Source organism: Xyrauchen texanus, chromosome 28, assembly GCF_025860055.1.
Source record: "Xyrauchen texanus isolate HMW12.3.18 chromosome 28, RBS_HiC_50CHRs, whole genome shotgun sequence".
NCBI classification, from domain to species: Eukaryota; Metazoa; Chordata; class Actinopteri; order Cypriniformes; family Catostomidae; genus Xyrauchen; species Xyrauchen texanus.
Window position 1 is genome coordinate 32787738 of NC_068303.1, and position 16549 is coordinate 32804286.

The 16549-nt window shown below is 40.0% G+C and overlaps 1 protein-coding gene across 5 annotated transcripts in view; it reads right to left on the bottom strand.

Moving 5' to 3' along the window:
- Positions 1–16549, bottom strand: part of rad51b (RAD51 paralog B) — a 67326-nt gene that overhangs the window by 23810 nt on the left and 26967 nt on the right. For all 5 annotated transcript variants that reach the window (XM_052096248.1, XM_052096243.1, XM_052096246.1 and 2 more), the window contains one exon: positions 6190–6299. In XM_052096248.1, coding sequence (XP_051952208.1) covers positions 6190–6299 — 110 coding nt within the window. The remainder of the gene's footprint in view (positions 1–6189; positions 6300–16549) is intronic.

Below are 16549 nucleotides of genomic sequence, written 5' to 3' on the forward strand. Positions count from 1 at the left end.
TTACCTCGGCCATTAATATTAATAATGCTTTTAAAGACTTCCATCTTGATCTCTAAAAGTTCTTTGTCTACTGATGAAGATATTAGAAACTTTGTGGAACCATTAGAACTCCCTAAACTGATGACTGAGCGAAAAAATTATCTTGATTCTGAGACAAACTTGGAGGAGCTTGGCGAGGTAATTAAGGCCCCACCTACAGGCAAGGCTCTGGGGTCAGACAGTTTTGCTGCTGAATTTTTTAGAACTTGTGCTACAGAACTGGCTCCACTTTTGTTAGAAATGTATACAGAATCATTAAAGAATGTGAAGCTTCAGCCAACCATGACACAAGCCCGGATCAGTCTGATTCTTAAAAAGGACAATGATCTAAGCAAGAGTAAGAGTTACCATCCAATTTCTCTGATCCAGCTAGATGATAAAAAATATTGTCAAAAATCCTGGCTAACCGATAAAGTTATGACATCTCTTATCCATATAGATCAGGTGGGGGTTTGTTCGGGGCAGCAGCTCTTCTGATGAAAATAGGTGTTTCATCAATATCATGTGGTCAGTGGTGAATGATCATACTCCGGACGCTGCCATCTCCCTTGATGCCAAAAAGCATAAAAAAAGCATAAGCTTTTGCTTTACGCAGATTATATTTTATTATTTGTCTCAGACCAAATAAAATGTATGCCTTGCTTTCACAGAGTTCTCAGGATACGTCAATTGGTCTAAATCCAAAGTTTTGGCTCTGATAGCATACTTCCCAGTAACAGCCTTCCAGCCGGGTGCCTTCCAGTGGCCCAAACAGGGACCGATTTTATTCCTAGCAAATTTGTGTGATTTAATTCAGAGGATTTTTCCCCTTTTTCACCCAATTTGGAATGCACAATTCCCAATGTGCTTTTAAGTCCTTTTGGTCGCAAAGTGACTCCCAGCTGCCTCCGCGTCCAAGACCATCAACCCGTGCATCTTATGAGGCTTGTTCAGCCCGTTGCCACGGAGAGCTTCGCGCCATCCACCACAGGATCCACGCTGAACTCACCAGGTGCTCCACTGAGAACGCTCCACCCTGTTGCACTCAGTATGGACAAAAGTGTCCAGAATGTTTAATTCTGACATTTATTTAAATGTTGCCTCAAGCAAATGGCTGAACCCTAAATTATGTATTGATAAGTCCCCTTTCTGCTGGTCAGAGTGGATTGTGAGGGAGGTTTACAGCTGTGCCACCTGCTCTGTACTATTTTTGGGAGTAGCATACTCCCCCCTAAAGCAGCAGATAGTCCGGGAGTAGGGATTACTACTTTTGGAAAAGGTCATGAGGCATCAGTGAATTACTCCCTGCCAATTCAGAGTCTGGGGGACGGAGCTATAACTTCTATCAAGAGATTATGGGTGAAAGATTTAAACTTGGTATTGGAGGAAGGGCTAGGATTTAAAAAAAAATTCAAGTCTGCATCTAGAGATGCAAGGGTGTGCCTTGTGCAATTCAAGATTTTACATCAATTCTATTGGACCCCCACTAGATTGTTTAGACTCTGTCTTAAAGAAACACCCACTTGCTGGCGATTCCAATCAGAGGATGGAGACACATGGCCATGTTTTTTTGGTGGTGTGTTGAGATCCAGGGGTTTTGGATGAAGGTTCAGAGTTTTGTGTGTGACGTGCTGGGCACTTGGATTTCGTTTTGTCCCAAGCTCAGTGTTTTAGGTGATGGGGGGGGGCATCGATGTGGGGAATAAATACATAAAGAATTGGGTCCTGAACAGAGTGCTGGTTGACAGCGGATTTGTTTTGAGGGGAAGTCGGCTGGAGTGCCCCATTTCAGGAGTGGTGCACGGAGATGGGGAGGGTGATGGCATATGAGGAAATGGTAGTTAATAGACTGGGTAATTTGGATTTGTTTGTTGGGAAATAGGGCAAGTGGTTGGTGTTAATGGAGGGCTCTAGAGGAGAGATAGCACGGAGAGGGGTTTAGATGTAGATGTGTGTGATATATATATATATATATATATATATATATATACACACTCACCTAAAGGATTATTAGGAACACCTGTTCAATTTCTCATTAATGCAATTATCTAATCAACCAATCACATGGCAGTTGTTTCAATGCATTTAGGGGTGTGGTCCTGGTCAAGACAATCTCCTGAACTCCAAACTGAATGTCAGAATGGGCAATTTTGAGCGTGGCATGGTTGTTGGTGCCAGACGGGCCGGTCTGAGTATTTCACAATCTGCTCAGTTACTGGGATTTTCACGCACAACCATTTCTAGAGTTTACAAAGACTGGCGTGAAAAGGGAAAAACATCCAGTATGCGGCAGTCCTGTGGGCGAAAATGCCTTGTTGATGCTAGAGGTCAGAGGAGAATGGGCTGACTGATTCAAGCTGATAGAAGAGCAACTTTGCCTGAAATAACCACTGCTACAACCGAGGTATGCAGCAAAGCATTTGTGAAGCCACAACACGCACAACCTTGAGGCGGATGGGCTACAACAGCAGAAGACCCCACCGGTACCACTCATCTCCACTACAAATAGGAAAAAGAGGCTACAATTTGCAAGAGCTCACCAAAATTGGACAGTTGAAGACTGGAAAAATGTTGCCTGGTCTGATGAGTCTCGATTTCTGTTGAGACATTCAGATGGTAGAGTCAGAATTTGGCGTAAACAGAATGAGAACATGGATCCATCATGCCTTGTTACCACTGTGCAGGCTGCTGGTGGTGGTGTAATGGTGTGGGGGATGTTTTCTTGGCACACTTTAGGCCCCTTAGTGCCAATTGGGCATCGCTTAAATGCCACGGCCTACCTGAGCATTGTTTCTGACCATGTCCATCCCTTTATGGCCACCATGTACCCATCCTCTGATGGCTACTTCCAGCAGGATAATGCACCATGTCACAAAGCTCGAATCATTTCAAATTGGTTTCTTGAACATGACAATGAGTTCACTGTACTAAAATGGCCCCCACAGTCACCAGATCTCAACCCAATAGAGCATCTTTGGGATGTGGTGGAACGGGAGCTTCGTGCCCTGGATGTGCATCCCACAAATCTCCACCAACTGCAAGATGCTATCCTATCAATATGGGCCAACATTTCTAAAGAATGCTTTCAGCACCTTGTTGAATCAATGCCACGTAGAATTAAGGCAGTTCTGAAGGCGAAAGGGGGTCAAACACAGTATTAGTATGGTGTTCCTAATAATCCTTTAGGTGAGTGTATATATTTTGTGTGAGTGTGTGTGCTTATGTGACCACGGGAGTGTTTGTTGGGGGTCAGGGTGGGGATTAAATGTTGATTCCATGTATGTTTTGTTTGTCATGTTTTCTGTGTGAATCAATACAATTTTTAAATCACTAAGAAACATTGCACTGGGGTGTGTCAAAAATGTTACATTTTTGAGTAAAAATTACTTATTGAAACTCAAGAGAAAACAATGATGAGATGAGGGGTACGCATTAAAAATGAATCATACCCTTAAGGAAAAAAAAAGCTTTGGACCCACTTTATATTAGATGGCCTTAACTACTATGTACTTAACCATTTGATACAAATGTACATATTATGTACATACAAGTTGTTGTATTGTAATCACATTTAATGTACTTGCATTTAATTACATTTGTAGTTGCATTGTTAACTTTACCCTAACCCAACCCTTACCCCAAAACCTAACTCTAACCCCTTATCCGAATCCTTACCCCTCCCTTACTCCTAAACCTACCCATACCTCAAACTGAGCCGCAGAAAATGTGGGCATTTTGCAGAGCAATGTGTAGTTACACAGTAAATACATAGTCTTATATGTATTTAATGTTAGTACATAGTACTTAAGGCCGCCTAATATAAAGTGTGATCCAAGCTTTTTTGACTTTGCCTTAATAAGATTGCGGTATACCTTGTGCACTCTTGAAATCTTATGTTAACCTCCCACAGATGGCACGGCTTGCTCTGGGCTTATTTATTGAAAAAAAACTGGTTCATTTTCTTTTTTCCCCCTCTTTTTGCAGGAAGATCTAGTTACCTGTGGTTGAGAAAGAGTTTTTACTGTCCTACTGCCAGCTGCTTTGTGTGAATGTGGCTCCTCATTGATTTGCCTTGACACAGAGATGCAGAGCTTTACAGCCACCAAAATCAGCCCAGTCTGTTCCACTGTATCACATATCCTAAAGTAAAAATCTCTTTACTTTGAGCCAACTGCTGCTCTCTTGCATAAGGAAGTAGCATGGTTTTACTAAATGGACAAAATCCATAATAAATGTCTGAAAAGGAGAGGGTTTTTACTGAATGCAGAGCAGGGTCTTGCCTGAGCCACTGAACTGCACAAAGGAGTCAAGCACCATTGCTTCCTCGTGTACCAGCTGTTTTGGACCACTGCTGCTGTATCAGTGTGCCTTTCTTTAGGTAGGAACTCAGTTAGCAAAGAGAAAAACAAAGTGCTCTGGCCTGTGTGTAATGGCAGTGAGGTGTACCATCATTCTACAGGATGAAAATCAGAAGGGCAGGCCAAGAAAAGGAGATGGGTGGAGCAAGCGATCTTACATTATCTTAATTTTATTGGACTTAACAGCACAATGCTGTGCAAAGTGACATAATTGGTCAACCAGTTCTAATTTGCCGTTAAATATAAAGCTATGTAGAGTGGTATTTTAAATTAAAAGGAATTTCACTTTGGCTGGGGCTACCCAGTGCACCAAAATTACAGCCAATCAGAACATATCTGATGTTTAGAGCCTGATCTCATGAAAATTATACAACTGTGGCTACATCTTTGCTAAATTATATTACATGGTTCCTTAGACATGCACATTGTGGCAGTTCCGAGGTGAAATGCCCACTGGTTGGCATTGAAAGCAAGTTAAATGTTCTCTCAAACAGAAGAGGTTTTCAATGTGAATGTCTAAGCAATTTTAAATTAACAAAACCAAAATAATTATTGGTGCAGCGCTTCTAGGGTTTATTTTGTGTTTTATTTGTAGTTATTATTTGGACCAATTTGATTTTACTGTGGGCAGGGCTAACCAATGCAATGATAATTTTAAAAAATTTAATGCACTCAAAAGACACGATTTGTTGCTTAATGCTTTGGTTACAACATTGAAGGCCCTATTTAAAAAGTGCAAGCATTCCGCGTAATGCAATGCCTCAAGTCATAAGCACAGTCAATGGGCATGGCCATGAAGTTTTGGTATTTTCAAACAAGTTTTTTTTTCTCAAAACAGCTATGACAGTGATTGTCAGGGATTTAATTTAATGTTCCATTGTATTTTAAGAGTTTGGACATGAACTTTATTACCACCTGCTGGTGAAATCTCCAAACTATAAATGCAGGAACTGAATTTGGACTTTGCGCTAAATTAAGGCGTGGTATTGAAACGTCTTATCGCATTGACCATATTCTTGCGCTGCATTGGCACTTCATTTACATACACAGTTTGCGCACCTAAACCCATAGTAGAACAAACACTCCTACCCACGCCCATTTGTGCTTTGGGCTGGCACAAAAATTGCACTTAGAATAAGCGATGTCAAGGAAATTGGATGAAAATGCTGCATATGGTCGTAACGCTGCACTTTGCGCACTCATGGAAAAAGAGCCCCGTGTCTGAAAGCTTTTTTTTAAGATTTATCCTTTTCTGGTGTTTTTAGTTGGCTTTGGATTCCGATATAGTTGGCTCTTCCACCAATAGCTGGTGTGTATTGAGCATACTGGCGCACTATGTCTGCCATTGCATCATCCAGGTGAATACTGCACATTGGTGGTGGTTGAGGAGAGTCCCCTATTCACAATATAAAGTGCTTTGTGTGTAATGTCAGAAAAGTGCAATATACACCGACCAGTCACATTAAAACCACCTGCCTAATATTCTGTAGGTCCCACTCATGCCACCAAAACTGCGGCAAACCGCATCCCAGAATAGCATTCTGAGATGCTACTCTTCTCACCACAATTGTACAGAGTGGTTATCTGAATTATGTACATTTTGTCAGTTCGAATCGGTGAGATAGGTCAACAGAGAATGGCCAGACAGGTTCAAACTGACAAAGTCTACAGTAACTCAGATAACCGCTCTGTACAATTGTGGTTGCTGCTGTTTTGGCGGCACGAGGGGGACCTACACAATATTAGGCAGATGGTTTTAATGTTCTGGTTTAATGTTCTGGTCATTCTCATGAAGGAGTTGGAGGGTGTTTACCTGTCTCTGTTCTGAGTCTTTATACTGAACGATGAGGCGCGTATTAACGCTATGACTCCATGTGTTTCCCAGCGCTGCTGTTATAAACCCCGACGACTCCTCACTAGATCCTGAAGGTCCAGAAAACAAAAGACAAAAAAAAAAAAAAAAAACAGATTTCATAAAGTTGTTTCACCATAGTGCATCCCCAATTGTCAAAGCTCACTCACCTTGCTGAGTCACTTCGAAACTAAGTTATTATTGTGATTTGGCACTGAATGCATGGCAGTTGATAAGACCGAGGAACAATTGAAAAGCTTCTTAAGGTCACATATCTGAAGAAGTGACACTCGTGCCGGTCTTCCTCGAACTGCTATGTAAACAAACACACCTGTATGTCTTTGTTCGCCCGCAACCAGAAACAGTTGGGGTTTCTAAGGTCAAAGTCTGGGCGTCTTTTCTCATGATTCTTTGTTGTGTTACATTGACATTCCATGCTGCAATCTGACAATTCAACTGATAACGGTCACATCAGCAACTCTCACTTCCTCAAAACATTTCCTGTGGAAAGTAGAGTGCGGGAGAAACCTGAAAAAGCCAGCACAAGTCAGTGAACTGGAAGGTCCCTCATCTGAAAAAACAACATCCTCAAAAAATTAAAAAATGTGGAAACAATAGGGCTACTTTAAAACAATTACTGTTTGGGATTGACAACCGTTTTCAGAAACGGTGTGACTATATATATTTAATTGTTTTGTTCATATAACAGCAGACAGGAGTGCGATCATGTTGAGTCTCATCACAGTTGACACAATTTTGTGTCGAGGCGCAAGTTCATCCGCCAAATCTTAATTAACTAGCAGTTGCTTCAAATGCTCTTTAATCTTTAAGTGTGGAGCGCAGTATTTGGGTTGCATTCAGACCACACTGATAGAAGACAGCGACTAGATCTAAAATCTTCTGATGACACACAGCTTACTGTATATCTACAACTCCCATTAGTTACTGGAAGCCCACTTGAAAAAAATCCAACATATACGAGACAAGCAGTATGTGTGCAGAAGTGAGTGGCTTTCGCATTGTATGACGTGCCAGACAACTAGTTGTCAACCTTGGATCCATTCACACAGCCCAAGCTAACTAAACTCACTTAAAATGTAGATCCTAGTCTTGAAAATTAGGGAAATGACCTTGGTTATAGAATGCAGCAGTCACTCTTGTTCATAACTAAACTGTGTGAGAAAATAACCATATTTAAGCACTCAAAATGGTTTGCTGCTGTGTGAATGTAGCCTAGCTCACAAATGTACAGCTCTGTTTCACTTCATCTCAAGAGATAAAATGTCTGATTTGGAAAGAAACTTAGACCAATGACCACACATCTTAATGCGAGTTTATGGTAATAAGGTTGGACCGGACCAGATTAAACAAATGTGACGCCTTGTTAAGACCAATCTTCTCAAATCAATGCTGTGGGTTCCAGTACAATCCGCCTACTCTCTCCGATCTCAACAGCAGTGATGAGTATTTTCCCCACAGTCAGTGACAGCAGAGCAATTCAAATGCGTCAATCAGCAATCAAATTAAATCCAGTTCTTGTTTGCAGCTAATTCAGCACGTCCAAATATTTTGTTGATGGATTGTGAAAATGGGAATAAAAGAACTGTGGACTTGGACTGAACACAGGGAAGGAGTGGTGCTCTCGATGTGATTTAGATTTAAAGATAATGTTGTTACAAAAATTGGAGAGTGCTTTTGTCTACTTGACTGGTTAAAAACCTGGGTGTTTCAGTCACTGTTCTTATATACCCTCATTGAGCATTTTATTAGGAATGCTATGGTCCTAGTAAAGTGCCCAGCATGGTCTTGTGCTGTTGTAGCCCATCTGCCTCAAGATTTGAAGTGTTGTGCATTTTGAGATACTTTTCTGCTCACTACAATTGTACAGAGTGGTTACCATAGCCCATTGACCATTCACTGTTGACCTCTCTCATTAACAAGGCATTTCCGTCCGCATAGCTGCCGCTCACTGGATGTTTTTTGTTTTGGCACCAATCTGGGTAAACTCTAGAGACTGTTGTGCATGAAAATCCCAGGAGATAAGCAGTTACAGAAATACTCAAACCAGCCAATCTAGCACCAACAATCATGCCATGGCCAAAATCACTGAGATCAAATTATTTTCCCCATTCTGTTAATATGAAAATTAGCTGCTAGTTGTAGGCAACAGCAAATGCTATTCTTGCACAGAGTTGACATCTAAGATTCAACTACTCAAGTAGATACAAACTGCTAAGGTATTTCCTTTTGTCAAACAAAAGACTTCAAAAAGGATTTTCCATTCCTAAGGCCAAAGACAAACACATTTCCCCAATAACTGGTTGTCTGAGAATCTATAAAATCATATCTAAATCAGTTTCTCTTAGCTACAAAGTACAATACATTGAAAAACACATGTTAACCCATATTTGGGTGCTGAGAGATGGCTCATTTTCAAAATGCATACAGTACTAACAATATTTTGTAATCCTGTCCATCAAGACTCCAAACCCATATGACTTACCGGAGATATTTTGAAGAACTTCTGTTCACTGAAAATCGTGTTCTCCATTGTTGTTCTCAAATCTAATTCACGCTTTCGAATATTCAAACTTGTGAAGATGCAATGCACTAAGTGTAACGGAACGGCATTGGTTCCAGTAGGTCTCATAAACAATCTTGACGTGCCAAGCAGTGTAGTCGTTGAGACCAGCTCATCCGAGTAGGAGTCTAGGCTGAGACCAGAGTAGGTTGACTCAGAAACAAGACTCATAGAAGCTTAATGCAATCTTAATAAATGTGTTAAATATATAGCATAAATAACTAAATTGTTTACACCAACATAAGCCAATGCAAATAATTGATATGGTAAATCTGAGATATGATGTTAGGTCCATAGAGGGACTCGACTGGTTTAACACTTGCTCGAGTCCATGACAAGACCGAGTCTGTGACAATACCAAGACCATTAAACTATGAGACCAAGTTCAAGACCAAATCCGGTTTTAAGATTTGAGTATTATGGTTGAGATTGTCTGTGAATAAATATATAGAGATGTTTCTTCAACTTTGGGCCATTTCATGTCCATGGGGTTGATTTTCAAAGTTTTCTTTTTGTTATACAAGGGCCTCATAAAAACTAAATTAGAAACTTTTTACCATGCCTTCACTTATTTTTGGTACTTTTCAAATGTATTCCCTAATATCAGTGGCCTTTTTCAGCAGGATAATGCGCCCTGCCACACTGCACACATTGTTGGGAATGGTTTGAGGAATAAGATGGAGTTTAAGGTTTTATCCTGGCTTCAAAATGACCCAGATCACAATTCGATTGAACATTTGTGGGATGTGCTGGACCAACAAGTCCGATCCATGTTGGCTGCAACTCGCAACATACAGGACTTGAAGGATCTGCTACTAATGTCTTGGTGCCAGATACCACAGGACACCTTGCCAAATGTTTTGGCAACAAAAAAGTTGGGACCGTATGAAAAATGCTAATACAAACAAAATTGTGTGATTTGTAAATTATATTCTCCCTTTGCTATATTAAAAGCTCTACAACTACACATTATATGATGTTTTACCATGTGAATTTCATGATTTACATTTTTTTTTTTACAGGAATTTCAAATCAGATGATTACAACACACTTCAAAAATGTTGGGGCAGTCGAGTGGTTACCACTGTGAAACATCATAATTTCTTCTAATAATACTTAATAAGCATTTTGGCACTGAAGACACAAGTTTGTTATGTTTAGAAAGTGGAATTTCCCCCAATCATCCATTATGTAGGTCTTTAGCTGCACAATTTTATGGGGTCTTCGTTGCCATCTAATGTGCTTCATAATGTGACACACATTCTCAATTTGAGACAGATCAGGACTGCAGGCAGGCCAATCTAGTACCCACACTCTCTGCTGCACTTAAAATCCAGGCAGTATGTGGTTTGTAAATGCAAGGGCGTCCCTGGACAGTGCAAGATGGCAGTATATGTTGCTCCAAAAGTTGTACATATCTGTCTGCATTCATGGTGATCTCACAGATGTGCGAGTCACCCATGCCATGTGCACTGACACACACCCGACCCATTCAGACACTGGCTTTTGGACCTGATGCTAATAACAGCTTGGATGGTCCTTTTGCTCTTTGGCCCAGAGAACACAATGGCTGTCTTTTTCAAACAAAATTTTGAATTGTGGATTCTTCGGACCAAAAAACACAGTTCCACTGTTCTACTTTTCATCTAAGATGAGATCGGCCCAGAGAGGTTGGCAGCGCTTTTGGACAGTGTTGATGTAGGGCTTCTGCTTTGCATAGTAAAGTCTTAACTTGCATCTGTGGATGCAGCTGCAAATTGTGTTGTCTAACAAAGGTCTACTAAAGTAATCCCAAGCCCATGTTCATGACATCCATTACAGATAAATTCTTTTTTTTAAGATAGTTATGTCTGAGGGATCAGAGATCAGCCGCATTCAGAAGTGGTTTTCGTCTTGTCCTTTACACCGGTTCTCGCCTCCTCCTTTCCATTGTTTCCTTTACAAGGAGGTGGCCCTTTTATTTGAAAAAACATCTAAAAAGTATAATTCCCATCACCATCGTGTCCACCACAGCTATGCAACACATCACAGAATTTTAGATGTGCTGGAAAAGACACTGTGGTGGAAATTTTCAAAACATTTTAAATGTCAAATCTCCTGTGAGACATGCATATTGTCCTTTTTTGGAGGTTGACAGTCCCTGGTCAATGCATATGTACATTGATAGGGAAAAAAACAATGTGACCATTCTTCAAAACATCATCTTTTGTGTTCCACAGAAGAAAGCCATTTGGAACAACATGAGGGTGAGCACTACACCTGTAAAATCCTCAGGTCTAATTCCAAAATTTGTGTATTTCTGAGAAAATTAATGGCTATTAGTACTCTCGGCTGCTCCATAGACGAACACTGACATATTCTTGAAAGATCAGAGGAGACAAGGGAATACAGGCTAATAACAAATGTGCAGAGAGTGAATTGGATATGGGCCATTATTTCCTCGCATAATCCCAAGAGATGGAAAAACAGAGATTGCATGTGTTTGAGAATGATACAGAAAGGAAATGAGTGGGAGAAAGAGTTATCCATAACCCCCACCTTGCCAAGTGGAACAGTGGGATGTAAAGAAAGGTGTCTGGTGAAAGTTACAGGCCAATATCAGGCCAGGCCAATATCATGAGACGGTATCTCTTTCCCCCAAAGATTGCCCCAAAACAAGAACTTTTCACCTCCCTCTAACTGTACACTTGGATGTTCGCCAGTGGATACTTGCACTGTGACGCACTGTGTATTCTGACACTTTTCTATCATGGCTAGCATTATGTTTTTCAGCAATTTGTGCTACAGTAGCTCTTCTGTGGGATCAGACCAGACAGGCTAGCCTTCACTTCCCACACGCATCATTGAGCCTTGGGCACCCATGACCACTTTTGGTAGATATTAACCACTGCATACTGGGAGCACCACACAAGACCTGAAGTTTTGGAGATGCTCTGACCCAATCATCTAACCATCACAATTTGACCCTTGTCAAAGTCGCTCAGATCCTTACGCTTGCCCTTTGTTCCTGCTTCCAACACATGAAATTCAAGAACTGACTGTTCAATTGCTACCTAATATATCCCACCCCTTGACAGGTGTCATTGTAAGGAGATAATAAATGTTATTCACTTCACCTGTAAGTGGTTTTAATGTTGTGGCTGATCAGTGTATATACAGTGACAGAAGCTCACGGCACAGCCATGGAATCAGAGAGGCTATGGGATTCAAAGAAGGCCCAGACAGGTTTGAGCAGTGAGAATATCATGTTTTCAGCCTCCTGATTAAGAGGAATGTCATCTTCTCAAAAGGTCAATTATCTACTTCCAAAGATTCTACAACAGTTGCTTGTGCGGAAGATCATAACTGATGGTCATCTGGTAGTCATCCAGCAACCGACTGATCACTGTAAAATAAATAAATAAACTGAACACTTAAAAAAGTGTTCGTGCTGCCTTAAAACTTCAAGCTGTGACAATTTAAGATGCTAAGTTGTTTAAACAGAACATGAAGTTGACTTATATCAATATAACTTATTAAATTAGCATACTGTCTTTTGAATCAACTTCATTCTAATTCAATTCAAACCGAATATAGAAGTTCAATGAATTATATTACCATTAAATATTATGGATAACCATTAGGGGTATTCCATTGTTAGAGGTAAAATAAACTGCCATTTGATGGTAAATGGCCAGTTGAATAATTAGAGGCCAACATCTGCTCCATTGATCATATTCAGACTTCAGCTTGTCAAGGAGACACGCATGGGCCTCAACACGCAAATCACACATGCCTAAAAAGATGAGCTTTGACAAATAACTTAGTGACAACAAACACAACAACCAACAGCATAAACAAAAAAAGTTAAAGACAGTAACACTGCTTTTTGCATAATTTATTCATAATGCAGATCATGATGGGAATCCGAATATGTGAGCATGATGTGTGTAGTTCTCTTGACTTATATTTTTTATTTCAGCTTACTAGTTTTTCAATAACCTATCACAAGTTCAACCAACAAAAACTTGGATAACTCAACAAGATCAAACTAGGGCAGTTATTCTAACTCTACATTTTAAGTTATAAAAACTAAAAAGGCAAACATTTTTTTAAAGTCGGTTAATGAGATTAAAGAGTATTTTTATTTTTGGGGTGACATTTTTAGAAGTGGTGCTTTAATTAGCCTGCTAACAGCATACTGTGCTTTAGCTACGTAGCGCAACAGATCCTGCCAACTTTTTCGGCTGTCTTGGTTCTGGAAGCATTTTCTCCATTTATTTTTTTCCAAAGGCATTTCATTACATCTTTCATAGAAGAGTTCTTAGCCAAAAACCAAATCAACAAGCTCAGAGGGAAATCACAAGATTCCAAAGTTTCATTTGAAGCAAAAAAGTATCTGAAAATATAAAAAGGCAAAGGTACAAGAATGTGTACTTACCGCCTTTCATAAGGGAATGAACTACAATCCCATTAAGCATTACCAATGACATAATCAAATGAAAAAAGATAGAAATATATACAATTACTGATTCAAAGTTGTTGATTAGAAGCATAGAATAAATATACAGTTGAAGTCAGAAGTTTACATACACTTAGGTTGAAGTCATTAAAACTCATTTTTTAACCACTCCAAAGATTTAATATTAGAAGACTACAGTTTCGGCAACTCGTTTAGGACATCTGTGTGCATGGCATGAGAAATGTTTCCAACAATTGTTTACAGACAGATTGTTTCACTTTTAATTGATTATATCACAATTTAAGTGGGTCAGAAGTTTACATTCACCAAGTTAACTGTGCCTTTATGCAGCTTGGAAAATTCCAGAAAATTATGTTAAGCCTTTAGACAATTAGCTTCTGATAGGCTAATTGGAGTTAATTGGAGGTGTACCTGTGGATGTATTTTAAGGCCTACCTTCAAACTCACTGCCTGTTTGCTTGACATCATGGGAAAATCAAAAGAAATCAGCAAAGAACTCAAAAAAAATGGTGGATCTCCACAAGTCTGGTTCATCCTTGGGAGCAATTTCCAAATGTCTGAAGGTACCACGTTCATCTGTACAAACAATAACAGGCAAGTATAAACACCATGGGACCACGCAGCCATCATACTGCTCAGGAAGGAGACACATTCTGTCTCCTAGGATGAATGTAGTTTGGTGCAAAAAGTACAAATCAATCCCCGAACAACAACAAAGGACCTTGTGAAGATGCTGGAGGAAACAGGTAAACGAGTATCTATATCCACAGTAAAAACAAGTCCTATATCGACTTAACCTGAAAGCCAATGCTCCGAAACTGCCATAAAAATTCCAGACTACAGTTTGCAAGTGCACATGGGGACAATATTATTATAGTATATTACTTACAGGAGGGACTGGTGCACTTCACAAAATAGACAGCATCATGAGGAATGAAAATTGTGTGGATATTTTGAAGCAACATCTCAAGACATCAGCCAGGAAGTTAAAGCTAGGTCACTAATGGGTCTTCCAAATAGAAAATTACCCCAAGTATGCCTACAAAGTTGTGCCAAAATGGCTTAAGGAAAACAAAGTCAAGGTATTGGAGTGGCCATCGCAAAGCTCTGACCTCAATCCAATTGGAAAAGCATGTAAGTAGGCCTACAAACCTGACTCAGTTACACCAGTTATGTTTGGAGGAATGGGTCATAATTGCAGCAACTTATTGTGTGGAGCTTTTGGAAGGCTATCCAACACGTTTGAACCAAGTTAAACAATATAAAGGCAATGCTACCAAATACTAACAAAGTGTACATGAACTTCTGACCCACTGGGAATGTGATGAAAGGAATAAAAGCTATTATTCTGACATTTTACATTCTTAAAATAAAGTAGTGATCCTAACTGACCCAAGACAGGGAATATTTTCAATGATTAAAAGTCAGGAATTGTGAAAAACTGAGTTTAAATGTATTTCGCTAAGGTGTATATAAACTGACTTCAACTGTATTTAAAGCATATTGCAAAACATTCAGATATACTGAATACAACCTACAATTGGTTTGAGAGCATAGGGAGATTGACTCAAATGCATCATTCGCAGTGTGTCATGGAAGTGGGCGGTCACTGAAGGGCTCTTTTCCACAATTTTATAAGTGGTGGATTTTCCCCATTAGGATCATGGCTGGTGTAGTTCTTCACCAGGAATTACGCTATTAAGCATGAAAACGCAATTCCTTCAGCAGAAGCACTAATACATAACCTTGGGATCACAGTAGGCCTTTCTTTAAAAGTTTCGGACTAATCATTAATACTCAATTCATCTATGACAAAAATGTATGTGATTTTTACTTCCACAACCAGTGTTGGGTGTAATCCAATTACAAAGTAATAAATTACTGTAATCTAATCATTTTTTATTCAAAGAAGTAGTGTAATGCATTACATTTTAATTTCCTTGTAATCGTATTACAGTTACTGACTTTCAATTCATTTAATTACTTTTAAGTACATTATAGGGTTATGCTTATTTCAAATATATTATTTATGTAGAATACATGAGTTATGGCCCCGTAACGAGTCATATAACTGGTTAATTTAGTTCCAATAATTTTTCCATGAAACCAAAGGGTTTATCGCAGTATATGTTTGGAACTACACTTGATGTTGCCCCAAAGAAATATTTAAACATGACCTTTGAACCTGAAGGAAACTGCTGCATCACACATTTCTTTGCCCAATTGCCCGTTGTGGATGTTGCCTTCTGTGAATGAAGAATTTTTTTTTTAAACTATGTATAAATATACAGGGCGGAAGTGGGAAACACTGTTGCCTAACAGCAACAAGGTCCCGGGTTCGAATCCATGCTCAACAGGGCCTTTCTTTGTGGATGTTCTCACTCTGTTTGAGTGGGTTTCCTCCAGGTGTTCCAGTTTCCCCCACAGTCCAAAGACATGCAGGTCATTTTTAGTCCCTTCTGTCCAGAATCAAATTTAAATGAACCCACTTTTAAGCCCAGCCAATAGAGCAGTACACATGCAAACAGACATCTTTGGACCCTGCATGATGTCTTGCGCTGTTTTCTTTTCTCTTCAATTTGGAATGCCCAAATCCCAATGCGCTCCAAGTCCTTGTGGTGGCGTAGTGACTAGCTTCAAACTGGGTGGCAGAGGACGAATCTCAGTTACCTCAAAGTCCATCAATCCATGCATCTGATCACGTGGCTTGTTGAGCATGTTACCGCAGAGATCTAGCGCATGGAGGCTTTACGCTATTCTCCGCGGCATCCACTCACAACTTAACACACCCCCCACCGAGAGTGAATCACATTATAGCAACCATGATGAGGTTACCCCATGTGACTCTACCCTCCCTAGCAACTGGGCCAATTTGGTTGCTTAGGACACCTGGCTGGAGTCACTCAGCACACCCTGGATTCGAACTCGTGACTCCAGGGGTGGTAGTCAGCATCAATACTCGCTGAGCCACCCACTCTTTGAGACCCCTGTGTTCCATTCCTGTTTCTGAAACACTTTCTCGCATTCCATATGTGCATTGTAACCCCACTTTGCCGAGTGGAACAGTGAGATGTTAAGAAAGAGGTGTCTAGGGGAACAGTTACAGACCACTTCAGCTTTTTAGACAAGTCAGTTTTGAAAATATGTTGTTTTGCACAACCCTACCAAGTACCAACCCTGAATGGATTAGAAAGATGGCTTCCATTAACAAGATCAGAGAACAGCCTCTTAAAGGGAATTTCTGGTCTAAATTTCCATTGAACCTCTTCACACAAGAT